General features: G+C 36.2%; 1 protein-coding gene across 1 annotated transcript; it reads left to right on the plus strand.

Annotated features, from left to right (window-relative positions):
• The first annotated feature begins 717 nt into the window (after window positions 1–717).
• On the plus strand, window positions 718–14,552 carry LOC115438362 (atrial natriuretic peptide receptor 1). The gene is made up of 23 exons (XM_030161937.1): window positions 718–801; window positions 1,015–1,126; window positions 1,675–1,807; window positions 1,890–2,022; window positions 2,129–2,233; window positions 3,756–3,858; window positions 4,981–5,126; window positions 5,210–5,282; window positions 6,196–6,340; window positions 7,397–7,483; window positions 7,565–7,708; window positions 8,977–9,098; window positions 9,219–9,357; window positions 9,435–9,483; window positions 9,565–9,666; window positions 10,929–11,048; window positions 11,199–11,292; window positions 11,898–11,985; window positions 12,073–12,212; window positions 13,065–13,217; window positions 13,321–13,419; window positions 14,206–14,297; window positions 14,370–14,552. The coding sequence occupies exons 1-23, from the start codon at window positions 766–768 to the stop codon at window positions 14,550–14,552; spliced, it is 2,598 nt and encodes an 865-aa protein (XP_030017797.1). The 5' UTR covers window positions 718–765.
• The last annotated feature ends 328 nt before the right edge of the window (window positions 14,553–14,880 follow it).

Genomic DNA, 14,880 nt, shown 5'->3' on the forward strand with positions numbered 1-14,880 from the left:
CTTTATTTTTTTCTTGCTCATCTTCTATGAGCAATTTAATTTGCTCTTAAACAACAGAGGAGTAATATATTTTTCTGTTAGTATCAGAGTTTTGCAGCAGAGGATCAATATTAATACTCCTTTTCTCTCATGTAAGAAGGGTAATTCAGACTTCTGAAACATACTTTTATGTAGACAATTGTTGTTGGGTTTTTTTTGTTGTCACTGTAGTCACTATTTCAGTATTCAGTATGTGGTAATCAGTGCTGGCCATATTTTTTAAAAATATTTTAACCTGATTTTTTAATTATTTTGTAACAATTTTCTCTTAATGTTCATGTTTTCCTCTTTTCCTCAGAGAGGGATCTTCTCATGATCAATATTACATTTTCATTCACTGGTTTATTTTTGATATTTCTGCTGTTTTTTTGTATTTTCACTGTCAGATTTTTTTTTGCAAATTTTTATATATCATGAGCTAGTTTTTCAATCTTAATCAAAGTGATCCTAACCAGTGTTGTGTCATCACTGATTTAGATAATCAATACTTCTTTTTTATTCTCTGATCTCGTTAGTTTTTAGGTCTTTTTTCCCCCTTCTTCAGTAATGAAAGCCACCAGCAGAGGGCAGTAAATGTTAGAATCAGCTCAGAGTCTCTCTCTCCTCTTTGTTGTCTGCTCTACCCCCCTCCTGTTTCCCCCTTCAGCTTTACTCATCATTCATTTCTGTTCAGCAGCTCAGAAACAGCAAAAATCCAGTAACATCTATCGATCTTATAACAACAACATGACGAAACAGGAAACACTCTGTATTCTGATTTGGGTAAAACCTGGTCTAATATTTTTTTTTTCTAAATATCAATTCTTATTCACAGTTATGGAGAATTAATTAGAAGCCACCAAAATTAATGTCTTTTTTTAAAATTTGTGTTTATTTATTTTATTTGTCTCAGGTGTTGTGAATTTATTAAGTTATTAACCGGCACAGTGTCAAATATTTTAAGTGTTTTCTTGTGACTTGTTATGTTGTTTTCAGATGTGTGTTTGCAGTGTCGGTCCTGTGTTTTGCTGGCACGACCTGGACAACAGTGAGTACGACTGCTGGCCTCTGGACAGACCGAATGAATACAACATGATCGACTGTGGAGGTGAGACACTGTTATGAGATTTATCTTATTGGTTTTAGACACTTCTGTAAAAGTTCCCCTCTGCAATAATCAGACGTGGAAAGTAACAGTAAGTAAGAAACTACAAATACTATTATGCTGTAGTTAGTTTCAGGGATCTGTGATTTACCAGAGTATTTATTTTCCTTTAGTGTATTTCAGGGTAATTATCCATTCCTCTTATTTTACATCTTTGCATTTCAAAATAAATACATTGTTTTTTTATATATATAATTTTTAAAGGAGCACAAAAATAAATACATAAATAAAAATTCAAAATGACATAAAATATGTGAAATTATGTAAAACGTACAACATAATGAAAATATGCATTTAATGAACAATGGAAGAGTCAGTAAAAATTTATACTTTAAGGAAATATGTGATGTAATTCTGGTTCTGGGGAAAGAAGTAGATTTTTGGGGTTTTCAGATGAAAGATTTGAGAATCACTGGTTTATAAGAATAAAATGCATTTGGACCTGTGGTATGATGTGCCCCTCCATGTTTTTGTCTTAATCTCTGGACCAGGTCTGGAGATGGCCTGGGTGGTCCGACCTCCTGAAATGATAAAGAGTGGGGAGGTGTTCAGTGTCACGTACTCAGTAACGGCTCAGGACTCCTTCTACCACTGGGCCATTGACAACAACATCTTCACACACAGGTTAAGAAGACACCACCTACTGAAGTATACTGAGTGAGTAGGCTCAGATCCGGGTCTAAACTGGTTTGGCTTTTCTGTTTAGTTCCATAGTGACTGCTGAAGATGCTCGGAAGTTTTGTGAACACCTGGACTGTCCTACGAACTGGAAAGATGCAGATGGAGAAAACTGTTGCATTCATCATGCCAACATCCACTCCTGCCCACTGGGATACATGGTACTGCACTTCAGTCATTCTATTATATTTAAGAGAGGTTACTGCAAACCCTAATTACTTTTATGCTCTAGTATTAACATAATAAAACAATGAGTTCTTTTTTCAGACGACAGAGAGCATCTGTGGCCCATGGATTCCAGATGACGGAAAAATCTTCACACACACCATTTCAACTTCTGGTAAAATGACCCAGACCAACTGGACAGCAAAGGTAAAACACCATGACAAGCACAACTTCCAGTTTCCAGTTTCTATTATCACAGTCTTTTCCAACACTGACAAAATTCCTGAGATGTCTAATGTCTGGGAGGTGCTGGAGGATTTTTAAATCTGAAATCCTTTCAATGTGTGTAACCACTGACAGATTCAATGTCAGACATCAATGCAGGGCCATGCGCTTAGTGTTTATACTGAACCATTTCACAGTTACAGTATGTGACCTCAGAGCAAAACAAACATGGAGGCATCATCATCTGCCATCATCTCAATTTTGTTCCGTTTCGTGCCACAAAACAAAATATGAGGAAACAAAGGCTGAGAAGATAACATGAGCGCATACTTATACAAAGATTTACTCAAATATGATTAGTGTACGCTGCTAAGGTAGTCTTATACAATATCTGGAAGGCCTGGATGTCAAATTACGGAAAATTAATTCTGTAGGATTCAGATTCTAAAACCACTCACACTATAATTTAGCAGTAAATTGGTTCAGACCAGCCATGAATGGAGGATCCCCCCCAGAGTAGTTGGGAGTGTGAATGACACTTAAAATCTGCCCAATTCGCTGCTTTTGTGGTCATAAGCATAAAGAAAACTTAAACCATTTCAAATCCAATGACTGTATTGTTAAGCAACCATAAAATAGTCCATCCTATGTATTGCCAGAAACATGATTTTTGCGGTCACACTGATATTGACCTTTGATGCTAATGCTAATGCCTATGATAAACCTTATTTCAAACATAAGTGGGAATAAAATATAAAGGTGAACAAAAAGCAAAAATAAATTACAAATTTAAACGGAACACTGCAAAATATTGAAGGCAATAAGTTCACCCAAAAAAGAAATAAAATGTCACTCAATGTACAACTATGTCATTGTTCTTTAATGACACTTTATGTCTGAAATGAAGTAGGAAGAAGCCGAGCTTATATTATCCTACCTCAATTTTACATGACTTGGCTAATCAGCTAATGTGTTCATTCCACTTTACATACTTTTGCATGCCTTGATTTCTGCTCATTCAAGGGGACTGGGTTTCAGTTAAGTTATTCTATTTTTTGCTTATAATGTAAGATATACTTATTTGTTTCCCTGGCCAAAATATGAATTGATAACAATAAAAAGCAAAACAAAGGGAAAATAACATTAGCATCAGCATTGGCTATCACACAAATTATGCTTTTAAATACTGTATCATATCAGCCCACAATTTATCAATCAGTGGTTATATCATTGTACACAGATAACACACAAGTATACGTCTCTAATATTTGTGTCGGCCTGATGTTTTGGAGTGGCTTTTTACTTATTTTCTTCAATTTTAAAATTTTTAATAATAATAATAATAATAATAATAATAATAATAATAATAATAATAATAGACAAGTCATGAAGCTCAAGACATATTAATTCAGGATTTTAAATTAACAAACACCTCACAGAATATTACTTTCTTTTCATAACATCCTGGCTGTGGTGGTAGTAAACCCATTCCTCTGTCTTGCAGGTGGTTCTGTTCCATCCGGGCCTCACCTCACTCATTGCTCATATACGAGTCGGCCGCATGCAGGTTGCACTGGAGGCCAAGAGCACCGTTCTACCTGCTGTAGGTAGGTCATCTCCACTGCCTTCACATTTGTAAAAACAAATACAATCAACGTTATGTGGCCGACTATGGCAACTGAAATAAAAGGGCTAGCTTCCCTTCACACAAGAATCACGGCTAATTATAAACAAACCACTGCAACGCTATACAGTCATGGAGAAAAATTATTAGACCATCATAAGTCATCAAAAACAATGGTTATGCAATCAAGAACTACCTCCTGTGTGTATCATGTGACTAAAACAGACAAAAGAAAACATGGAATGTCTAAAAGCACTGTTTTTGTCAGTACAATGCCATAGATACTGATGTAAGAACTGAAGTGATTTTGGTTATTATCAAGAAAACACAGAAAATGGACAGATATCAGCTCTGAAATTAAACTACTATGACCTATTTTTTTGTTGTTATCATTATATTTGTCCAAACAAATGTACCTTTAGTTGTACCTGGCATTAAAATGAACAAGAAATTGAAGAAAACAAGGGTGGTCTGATAATTTTTTCTCCGACTGTACAAATATGTGGGAAGATACAGATTTAAAGTCAGTATCCATACTTGTAGGACTCCATGGATCATGACTACAAAGACCCACAGCCTTTTACATCAGGCTTTTGTTTTAATTTAAAGCATTCAGTCAGAAACATTTTGTCTTAGAAGTAGTTTGATTATAAGATTTTTACATATGTGTAATGCTGGAACACATTGTAATTAAACGTTGCTGGTAACCTCAGTGGAACAGTGAATTCAAAGGATTTTTACAGCGTGGGGCCAAAATGATTACAATCTGCCATTTTCAAATGAATGGGAATTCAAAATCTCAAGGATAGTTACAAAAGAAATGTTTTTTCTATATAACCCATCTGCTTATCATGGTAATTACTGTGTAGTTGCCAACCCAACTGATCAAAATAAAACTAAAGCTAACGTATAAGTGCTCATTAAACTAACTAATATTGCAGTGAAATTGGAAACCAAGCTGAAAGCAAAAAAATAAAAAACTTTTTCAAACTATAAAAATTCAAAAGACAGCTTGGTTTTTGCTACCTTTGTTTTTTATGTTTATATCATTATAATCACAAAGTCAGACATAACCCAGACTTAACCCTGTTTCTTCTTGTCTCAGTCTGCGGTGACGGTGTGTGTGAGGAGGCGGAGCATTGTTCCACCTGTCCAGCTGACTGTGGTGAATGCCCCATGACCACGACCACCAAACTGGCCATCGGTCTGCCATTGAGCCTGCTCTGCCTCTGCTTTATACTGACCGCTATGGTGAGCACAGACAAACACAAATCTACCAACAAAAAAAAAAAGCAATAAACACGATGTAATAAATCTATTTTTGATGTCTTCAGTGGCTTAGGTATCAGAAACAGAAGCTGCTGTGGGACGAAAGCTGGATTATAGACTTCACGCTCATTAAACAAGGTATCATGAAAGTCCAGGTAGCATAGTTTATACCAGGGGTGTTCAACTCATTTTAGTTCAGGGGCCACATTTGGCCCAATATGATCCAAGTGGGTCAGACCAATAAAATAATTACAGAAAAAAAGTAAAATTACATTATGAAAATGTTTATATCTACAAACTATCCTTTAAAAATGTGAAAAACATGAATAACTTTTAGTGCAATTTTTAAACAATATTATGACTGAGTTTATCTTTTACACATGTACATTACAACTTAGAGGTCAAAGTGGATCTACAAATACACAAAACATTTAGTAACAGGCAGAACATCAGTAAAAAAAAAAAATGCACTTATTTTTCTTAAGACATTTCTGGTTGGTCATATTTATTCAGCTTGCTCACATTTTTTGGGAAAGGACAGCTCATAAATGTCATCATCTTCATGTAATTTTACTTTTTTTACATTAAAACAAAGAGAAAGCTGTGGAGTTGTCATTATTTATAGGTAATTATGATAGTATTTTACTCATCTGATCCACTATAGATCATGTTGGTCAGTACATCCTTGATTGTTAATATGTTCAGTATCATTTTTACATTTCACAAATTCATCCCACGGGTCAGATTGGGCCCTTTGGCAGGTCAGTTTTGGCCCACAGGCCGAATGTTTGACACCTGTGGTTTATACTGTCTTTATATGAAACAGGTGTAAATCCATTCGACTTGTCTAAAATTCAAGCAAAAACTCTGAAATTGATTCAACCTTGGCATAGGGTTAACTCAGGTTAATGAAGAATAGGTCCTAATTAGGCACCAAATAATGGGTTATAACCTGTATAATCCAAATCCAAAGTATTTTCTAAGTACGGGACAATTCAACTCATATTATTCTGAATAAATGATGCTGATGTTTTCCATGTGACCTCCACAGATCAGGGAGCTCGTACGACCATGGGTAGCATCATGAGTGTACCAGTGGGGAACAGCGACAGTAATACCAGCTGTATCACTGCTCTCAGCACCTGTACAGGACAACCTGGAACCCGAAAAACACAGTTCACCTGCACTGGAATATAGTAAGAGCACCATGTTTGAGTTTAGTCCCTGAGTTCAGTTGTGTTTGAAGGACAAACATGGCAAAAAAAGCTCAAATCCCAGAATGTGGCTTTATTTGTACGATGAGATGAGATGAGATGAGATTAGATTTTATTGAGTTTATTAAATTAGTGATAAAGGTGTAAAAGCACTTGAGGGGAAGGACTAAATAAGTTTATACTTCTTCCTACTCCTTTTCGACCCTGCAAAATTCAGACTTGCACGTACTTGAAGATAGATTCTGTTCATTTAAATGTTATTTTGTTTTTGTCTTATTTTGCTTTGTTTTGTTTTATTTAGTTTCTTTGCATGTTCAAAATAAATAAATAAATTGATCCTACAATGGGGAAATTCAACAGTCAGCAACAGAATAAAGTGCAAGAAATAGTGCATGCATAAAGCTAGTGCAAAAAAAAAAAAAAATTAATAATAGTAATAAAAACTATACACACTATATACATATTTACAACAAGATATTATATTTATCTTCTTATAAGGACAATCATTTGACATGAAGTCCTTTGAGTTCTGATGTATTTGTAAGATAAATATGACAATGACAACATGATTCCTTTTACAAGTTCCTGGGATTGTCTGTGTTTGTAACATAAAAAGAAATGATTTAAAAAAAAGTAATCTTTTGATGTGAAGTCCTGGGGGATGCATTTGTGAGATAAATAAAAACAACAACAACAACAAAAAACCAACTCAGGGTTAAAGATTTTAGTCAACTCAGTTTAATTTATGCTTCCCAAAATCCCAAATGAGCCTCTTTTGGATCATCAGTTTACAGTATACGACCCCCCAGATATTAACAGATTAATATGAGAGATATGCTTAAAATTGGACGTTTTGGCTCAGGATGAAAAAAAAGAGAATTTTTATTTTTATTTTTTTATATATATATTTTTTATTTTGAGTTTTCATTCCACAAGTACTAAAACAAACACATATAATATAAAAAAAGAAAATTTCATTGAGAAAATCCATTATTAACCTCAAGTGAGCTAAACATTTACACTGTGTTTCGTGTGCAGCGATGGCAGGACGGTGGCCATCAAGAGGATCCAAACCAAGACTTTCTCTCTGTGTAAAACCATCAGACAGGAGGTCAAACAAGTCCGGTAACACACCTCTCTAACACTTCAGATACATCTCTTTTGTCCAGCAGATACTGTACCATTACTGTGTCTGTCTGCTTTCAGGGAGCTCGATCATCCCAACCTTTGTAAATTCATCGGTGGCTGTGTTGAGGTGCCTAACGTTGCTATAGTGACGGAGTACTGTCCCAAAGGAAGCCTTAACGAAGTTCTCCTTAATGATGAGATCCCACTTAACTGGGGCTTCAGGTTGACACACAAACTCTCTGCATACACAAAGATTTTTACATCCATCGTGTTTCCCATGGTTTTTTCAGCCGTGTTGAAGGTGGCACTCACCATGATGGCTCTCAGGAGCAGGAAGTGTCTATATTTGGACTAAAAGGGCAGAGCTAGGGGAAGGTGTGTGTGTGTGGAAGGGTGATGTGTAAGCTAATAGTAAATGATAGCATGCTAACATGGTTAAAATGGGAAAATTCACCAAATATCTGCGTAATAAAAACATTTGAGAGTTAGGTGCTTCTATGAAACTGGACCTAAAAACAGGACATGGGGACTAAAAATTCAAACCAGATGTAGATTAATGTTATAAAGAAAGTTTGGAAGCACTTTGGGTCAATTTTAAAAATAAATACTTACTGAGATAAAAGAGATATACAGTATATACTACTTTTCAGATAAAACAAATTTTTATATTTTACATTATATTTAATTCAAAAATCTGCATGTAACACAGTAAAAAGGACACAAAAATTACGTGTTACTATTTTTTTTTAATATCTCTTTATTCTCTCACAGGTACATTTTGGGAATTGAACTAATTATGCAAGGCAGATTGACAAAAATGACCGCTGTTGCAAAATCATTTGCTATTTATTTGTGTTTAAATGGGCAGGTTCTGCATGTAACGCAAGTGGACACGATGGGTTTCATACAAAACCTGGAATGAGATTTAGATTCATGAAAAACCCACATGTCTGGATTAGAAAAACCACAAGGACCATCAAATTTAACACTGCCTTTCTTTATAGTCTATATTAGACCATTTACAGCCATGTTTTCAGATCTAATGCACTGACATCTAGGTAGTTTTTCATGTCCCAATTTTGGTCCTATTTTTGGCTGCAATATTTTATTAAAAATTCATTAATTTTGGGATGGCTTAGAGCAAGAGTGTAATATTTTTTTTGCATTTATCTGAGGTCATCATTAGGTACATCCAGGGGGAAATATGTCTACATTTCTCTTTTATTATTGGGTCAAAAAAGCTGGAAAAGTGACAGGTACCAAAATGTACCCAGTTTCATAGAAGCACCAAGTTGTGTTTGTGTAACTTATTAACACAACTACAGTCAAGTTGCATGATGGGGGGAAAAAAAAGCAGATTTAACTTTTTGCTGCAGTTGGAATCATTATGTCTTTCTGTAATCCAAATAATTAGGTTGAAGAAATATTGTCCATATGACATAAATAATGTCCACATACACAGCTGGTGTAAAAAGCACATGTTTTGTCAGGTTTTCATTTGCCACAGACATTGCCAGAGGGATGTCTTACCTGCACCAGCACAGAATCTGTCACGGCCACCTCATGTCTCTGAACTGTGTCTTAGACGACCGCTGGGTTTGCAAAATCACAGGTAACAATAAGGCTGAAAATCTGAAGACTGTTCTTAAAAGAGGATCAGTCAGCTCATCATCTAAAGCCACAAAACAAAAGGACAGTACTTTTTTTTGTTGTTGTTGTTCCGTCTTTTCAGATTATGGACTGGCGACGTATCGCAGAGAGGATGCGGCAGAACCTCTCTCCACCTATCAGCAGAGACTCTTAGAGGTGTACATGCCACCTGAGTTCCACAGCTCTAACGTGGAACCAACACTCACTGGAGACGTGTTCAGGTAACTTACGCCGAACCTCACTTGATGTGGACGAATGTATTAACACACAGTCCGGTAACCTGTGTATGATTTTCCAGTTATTCCATCATTCTCCTGGAGATCGCCACTCGCAGTGACCCTGTCCCAGTGAGTCTCATCCTGATTGGCTGTCTGACTCTTTGTCCCAACTCTATAAATAAATGGATAAATAACTCGTTTTTTGTGCAGGCGGAGGAGTCTAACCTGGAGTGTGCCTGGTGTCCTCCTCTACCGGAGCTGATCTCCAGTAAAGCTGACAACACCTGCCCCTGTCCTGCCGACTATGTAGAGGTCAGCAAACATGATTTCACACAGAATTCATAAAAATATCGAATGAAAAAAGCATTATATGAGGTGTAAGATTTGCCACATTTGTTCTTCCTATACAGAAGTCATGCATTTTACCTACTTCTTAGCTTATGATTAGCCAATACAAATAAACAGCAAACAGGACATTATTCTATAATTCTATGAATGGGATTATAGATTTTAACCACCACCCTTCAGGGAGCTGCCTCCTGCCCTACCTCCAAAATACAAAAGTCATAATTATACTTTAATTAGTGTGTGACAGAAATGTATTTTTTGTACGGTAGCTCAGGATGGTCTTTCTCTTCCTTTTTTCTGTTTTGTAACGTATAACAGTTGACCAAATAAATACTGACTTTAAAAAATAAATTCTTTTTTTTAAGGTGAGGTGGGGGATATTTAGTTGGCTGTGTTCACCTCCACTACTATCACATACTGAACCTTTAAGATATAATATAGTTAGAATAGAATAGAATAGAATAGAATAGAATAGAATAGAATAGAATAGAATAGAATAGAATAAGCTTTATTGTCATTGCAATTAATTGGGATTAAATACATTTTTCTTCCTCCCTCTCCTTTTCAAGTGTAGATGAATGATTTTGGAATTTTGAATTTGCATGTATTCTGTAAATGCTCAAAAAAAAAAAAAAAAACGAAAATGAAAATGAAAATACTATTGTACAGTGCGACAAAATTTGGTTTTATGTTTTGTAAGGTGCTGAAGTAAAATACACACATCAATTATAAGATAGTCAAGAATAGAAAATATAACTATTAAACAGTCAAGTTAAAAAAAACCAAACACGCACACACACACGCATACATAGAAAAGCGAGTCCAGTGCCAAAATGTGCAGAATATACAGGTGACAGTAACAACTGTAACTAGAAGTCTTTTTGAGTAAAGTGGGTAGTGTAATGTCCTGAGTAGAGGTTCTGTTACTATTTGCATAGTTTATTTTTATAAGGTTAAAAATAAGAGAAAACAAAATAAATGCAAACTGTATTGTTGCAGAAATGGCTGTTGTGCAGTAAAAACTGCTAGAAAAATAGAACAGTCATACGCATCCACTTTTCCCCTGATGACATGTAATGCCTCTCCTCCTATAGCAAAACTTGTTCTGTTTTCAGACTTTTTAAATATCTGGAATAACCATGACTAAGATTTGCAGAGAAAACATTAGCTCCAATCTGTTATCACCTCCTTACCTTTCCTGCCTTTTTTTCTCCGTGTTTCCATAGCTAATCCGGCGATGTCGATCTCAGAACCCCGCCCATCGGCCTACGTTTGAGCAAATCAGGAAGTTTGTTCATCGGATAAACCCCATCAAAGTCAGCCCAGTGGACATGATGATGAACCTGGTACAAACAATAGACTTTTAGTGCTGATCTGATAGGTTACAGCTTGGTTCAATATTCATACTGGGTCATATTACTGAATGAAGACATGACATGAATCAAAAAGTTTGCATTGACGTTAATAATGAGCTTTTATTACACTGTCTGTTTCAGATGGAAAAGTACAGTAAACACCTGGAGGTGTTAGTGGCCGAGCGAACTCAGGATCTGATGCACGAGAAACAGAAGACAGACCGACTGCTTTATAGTACGACACACAAATGGACACAGAAAAAAACCTATATCCCAGCTGCCTTTGGAGCACAAGTTTCTATCTTTCATTCATTCATTTATTTTATAAACTCCTTAATCTTCGAAAGGGCTGTGGGTGTGTTTTTTACAGGCCAGTAAAAAACTACATGAATAAACTTCACCTGCCTGTCATGTAATAGCCTGTAATAGCTTTATTTAATACATTCAACAATATAATTTGTTTATTTTCAACACTTAATTTTTCTAGATCTGGTTTCAGCCACTGCAGGTGTGTGTTTTCAGAAACTGCTATTTGTCGCACAACATGAAGATGATATTTACCCAATAAAAGTTCTGTTAAACAATGACTCAGTGATCAAGTAGAACACTAGAGGGCCTTTATTTTGAAATTTAAGGGAGTGTTATGTTTGTAGAAAAGCATATATTAACATTACAAATGGGAATGGATTAAAAATTAGGTTTCATGCTAATTATGACCATTAAAGGCCTGACCTTAATAAAACCCACACTCAAATACAGGCCTGGTCATCTCTGAAGTGGAGGGAAATAAAGGCCTATTTGAGTTAATATGGTTACTATTATAATTTTGTGTTTTTGCAGGTATGCTCCCCAGACAGGTCGCTGATGATCTGCGCCAGGGGAAACCATCAGAGGCCCAGAGCTACGTCAGTGCCACCGTCTTCTTTAGGTGAGAGACACTCAATGAGAGCAGATGACTGACTGGTGTTGTGACCTCCCAACTACATCTGTGTGTGTGTGTATGTGTGTTTTATAGCGACATCGTGGGTTTTACTCAGCTCTCCAGCAGCAGCACTCCTTACCAGGTCGTCGATTTCCTCAACAAACTGTACACAACATTTGATGACATCATCGACAACCACGACGTCTACAAAGTGGAGACCATTGGAGATGCCTGTGAGACACACAATATAAGAAATAGAGTGGTGGAGAAAAGTTTTTGGACACACCATATTACATTGAGAATCACTCTTCAGTCACTGAACTCTGCCAAGTATTGTTCTATTCTCTAAACCCACATGCTTCCTTCTGCATGTACACTTTTCTGTTGGATGATTCAGCAAAATAATGCACCTTCCCACACATCCAGAGCATGACATGTTGAAACTGTCCACATTTTTTTTTTTCTTGTTAACAATAAACAAAAAATAACAATTTGCATTTGTTTGTGTCTGTCTGATGCAGTCACACCATTTGAAACACGAAAAAACTTTCAAAAAATCATGGGAAGGAATGCTTCTAGGACCCAAAAAAAGAGTTTGTTTGAGGTGCACTTTGGAAAAGGGATTCATAAAGTAGATAAACAGGAATGTTTATCTTCAAAAAAGACTTTTCTGCAAATATTTCATTATAATATTTGAGACTGAATACCTTTTTTCAGTCCTTTCTTATGTCAAAGGGACAGTGTGTGATATTCAGTGACATCTGGTGGTGAAACTGAACATTGCAAGAAATTAAAAACTACAGCTACATTATCTGCAAGAAACACTCATGTCTCTCGTTTGTTTTGATTATTTGCCACTTGCTATAAAACAGAAAAAAGAAGAAAAAAGTTGGTTCTAAGATACCGTAGAAACATTGTAGTCCTACTCCCTTTACTCATCAATCAAAATCTAATTACCAACGTTATGAGTTTTCAACAATTACCTTCTAAATGTTAGACACTGGACTTTTGAAGGAGAACACAAAGGGCAGCACTGTAAAGACACTAGTCCAAAACAGTTGAACCTGAATATTAATTGTGTGTAGATATGGTGGTGTCCGGCGTGCCTCGAGAGAATGGGATCCTTCATGCATCAGAAATCGCCAGCATGGCTCTGGACTTGGTTGTCGTGTGTCGCACATTCAGGATCCCCCACAAACCTAACACCCAGCTACAAATCAGAGCCGGAATCCACTCTGGTACATGCACACTAACACTGACAACACTGAAAAAAAACATCCTCAAACTGGTCAAACATCCATCTGTAGTAAATAATAAATGCTCTTTGTCTTACCTGTTCAGGTCCGGTGGTGGCAGGTGTTGTTGGGACCAAGATGCCTCGTTACTGCCTGTTCGGAGACACCGTTAACACAGCATCACGGATGGAGTCCACCAGCCTGGGTAAAACAAAGCAGACTTTAAAATCCTAACTGACATAATAATGAATAGTTGGGTTTAATTCATGGTGCTGAACTGAAATAAATGAATTTTTGTACAGGACAATAAGAACACTTTGGAAATCCTGTCAAATAGGGTAGAAAATAAACTTGAACAAATTTAGGATGAGTTAAAAGAATCTGAAGTCATAGGTAGACAGTCGCACCATGTGATATTTTGAGAATAAATCACATAAAAATTATAAAAAACATTCTTGAAAACAGAAGTCAGTATGTATTGTATTTGGGAAAGGTGTCACGTAAAGTACAGATAGATGACTTTTTATGTGATAGAGTTTCAGTTTATTTAGACCTTGGTAGGTTTTAAAATGTCAGTGCACAAGTAAAACCTAAATTAATCTCTGAACAGATTGATCAATTTAATTTATAAAAAAAAAAAAAATGGATGGATGGATGGACTTTTTTGATCCCAATCTTGGAAACTGCAGTGGAAAAACAGCATCTGACACAGTAAAAACAGAATACACAAAGACAAAATAGAACACAAGCGCAAACACACTATCCATAATAAATTAGAATTAAGTACAAATACAACTGGGTAAGACATCTGGATAATTTAAGCTGTAAGGTGCAATAATAAACTGTAATGTGCAAGTAAAATGTAATTTTCCAGTAGGATAGAGGTGCATAAATAACAGTAACATTGTGGTCATTCTACAGTATGTCTGTCTGTACTACTATTTATTTGCAGATGTAAAAATGCCTCCACTAACTCTGTGTTTGTTTGTAGCCCTAAAGATCCAGTGCAGCTCTAGTACCTTCTACCTGCTGGAGGAGATCGGAGGTTATATGTTGGAGTGCAGAGGGACACTGCAGGTTAAGGTGAGGTCCGGTTAAGCCCTTCACACTGGGAGTGCTGAGGACACTTTAACACTGTGCTCTGTTCAAACACAGGGGAAAGGTGACATGGTGACTTACTGGCTGGAGGGGAAAAAGAAGTCCTCGGCCCTGAGGGATATCAGCCCTGACCCCAAGACCATCAGACATGTCATCACAGAGACAGAAACCGATGGAGAGGCATACGCGTCCATGCCAGGAAGTCTGAACCACGACCTGCTCCTGGACTCAGTCTCATAAATGATGGATCTCAAACCTCAAGACAGTAACTCTGGCACAAATGTAACCACAAATATTACATTAATATATGACATATTTATGTAATTATTACATAATTATAATATTGACATATTACATAACACATTTGAATTTCTCCCTCAATGAAGTATATCTTATCTTATCTTATCTTATCACTGCTAATCTGACTAACTGACGGACAAATCCACAAGCAACACTTTAACTGCTCTATATTGATCGTTATTTATTGTTTAGATTAGATTCGAGTTTAAATTAGATGGAACTTTATTGATCCCTTGGGCAGAGGCTCCAGTAGCAGCACAACACTGAA

This window comes from Sphaeramia orbicularis, chromosome 18, assembly GCF_902148855.1.
Source record: "Sphaeramia orbicularis chromosome 18, fSphaOr1.1, whole genome shotgun sequence".
Taxonomy (NCBI): Eukaryota; Metazoa; Chordata; class Actinopteri; order Kurtiformes; family Apogonidae; genus Sphaeramia; species Sphaeramia orbicularis.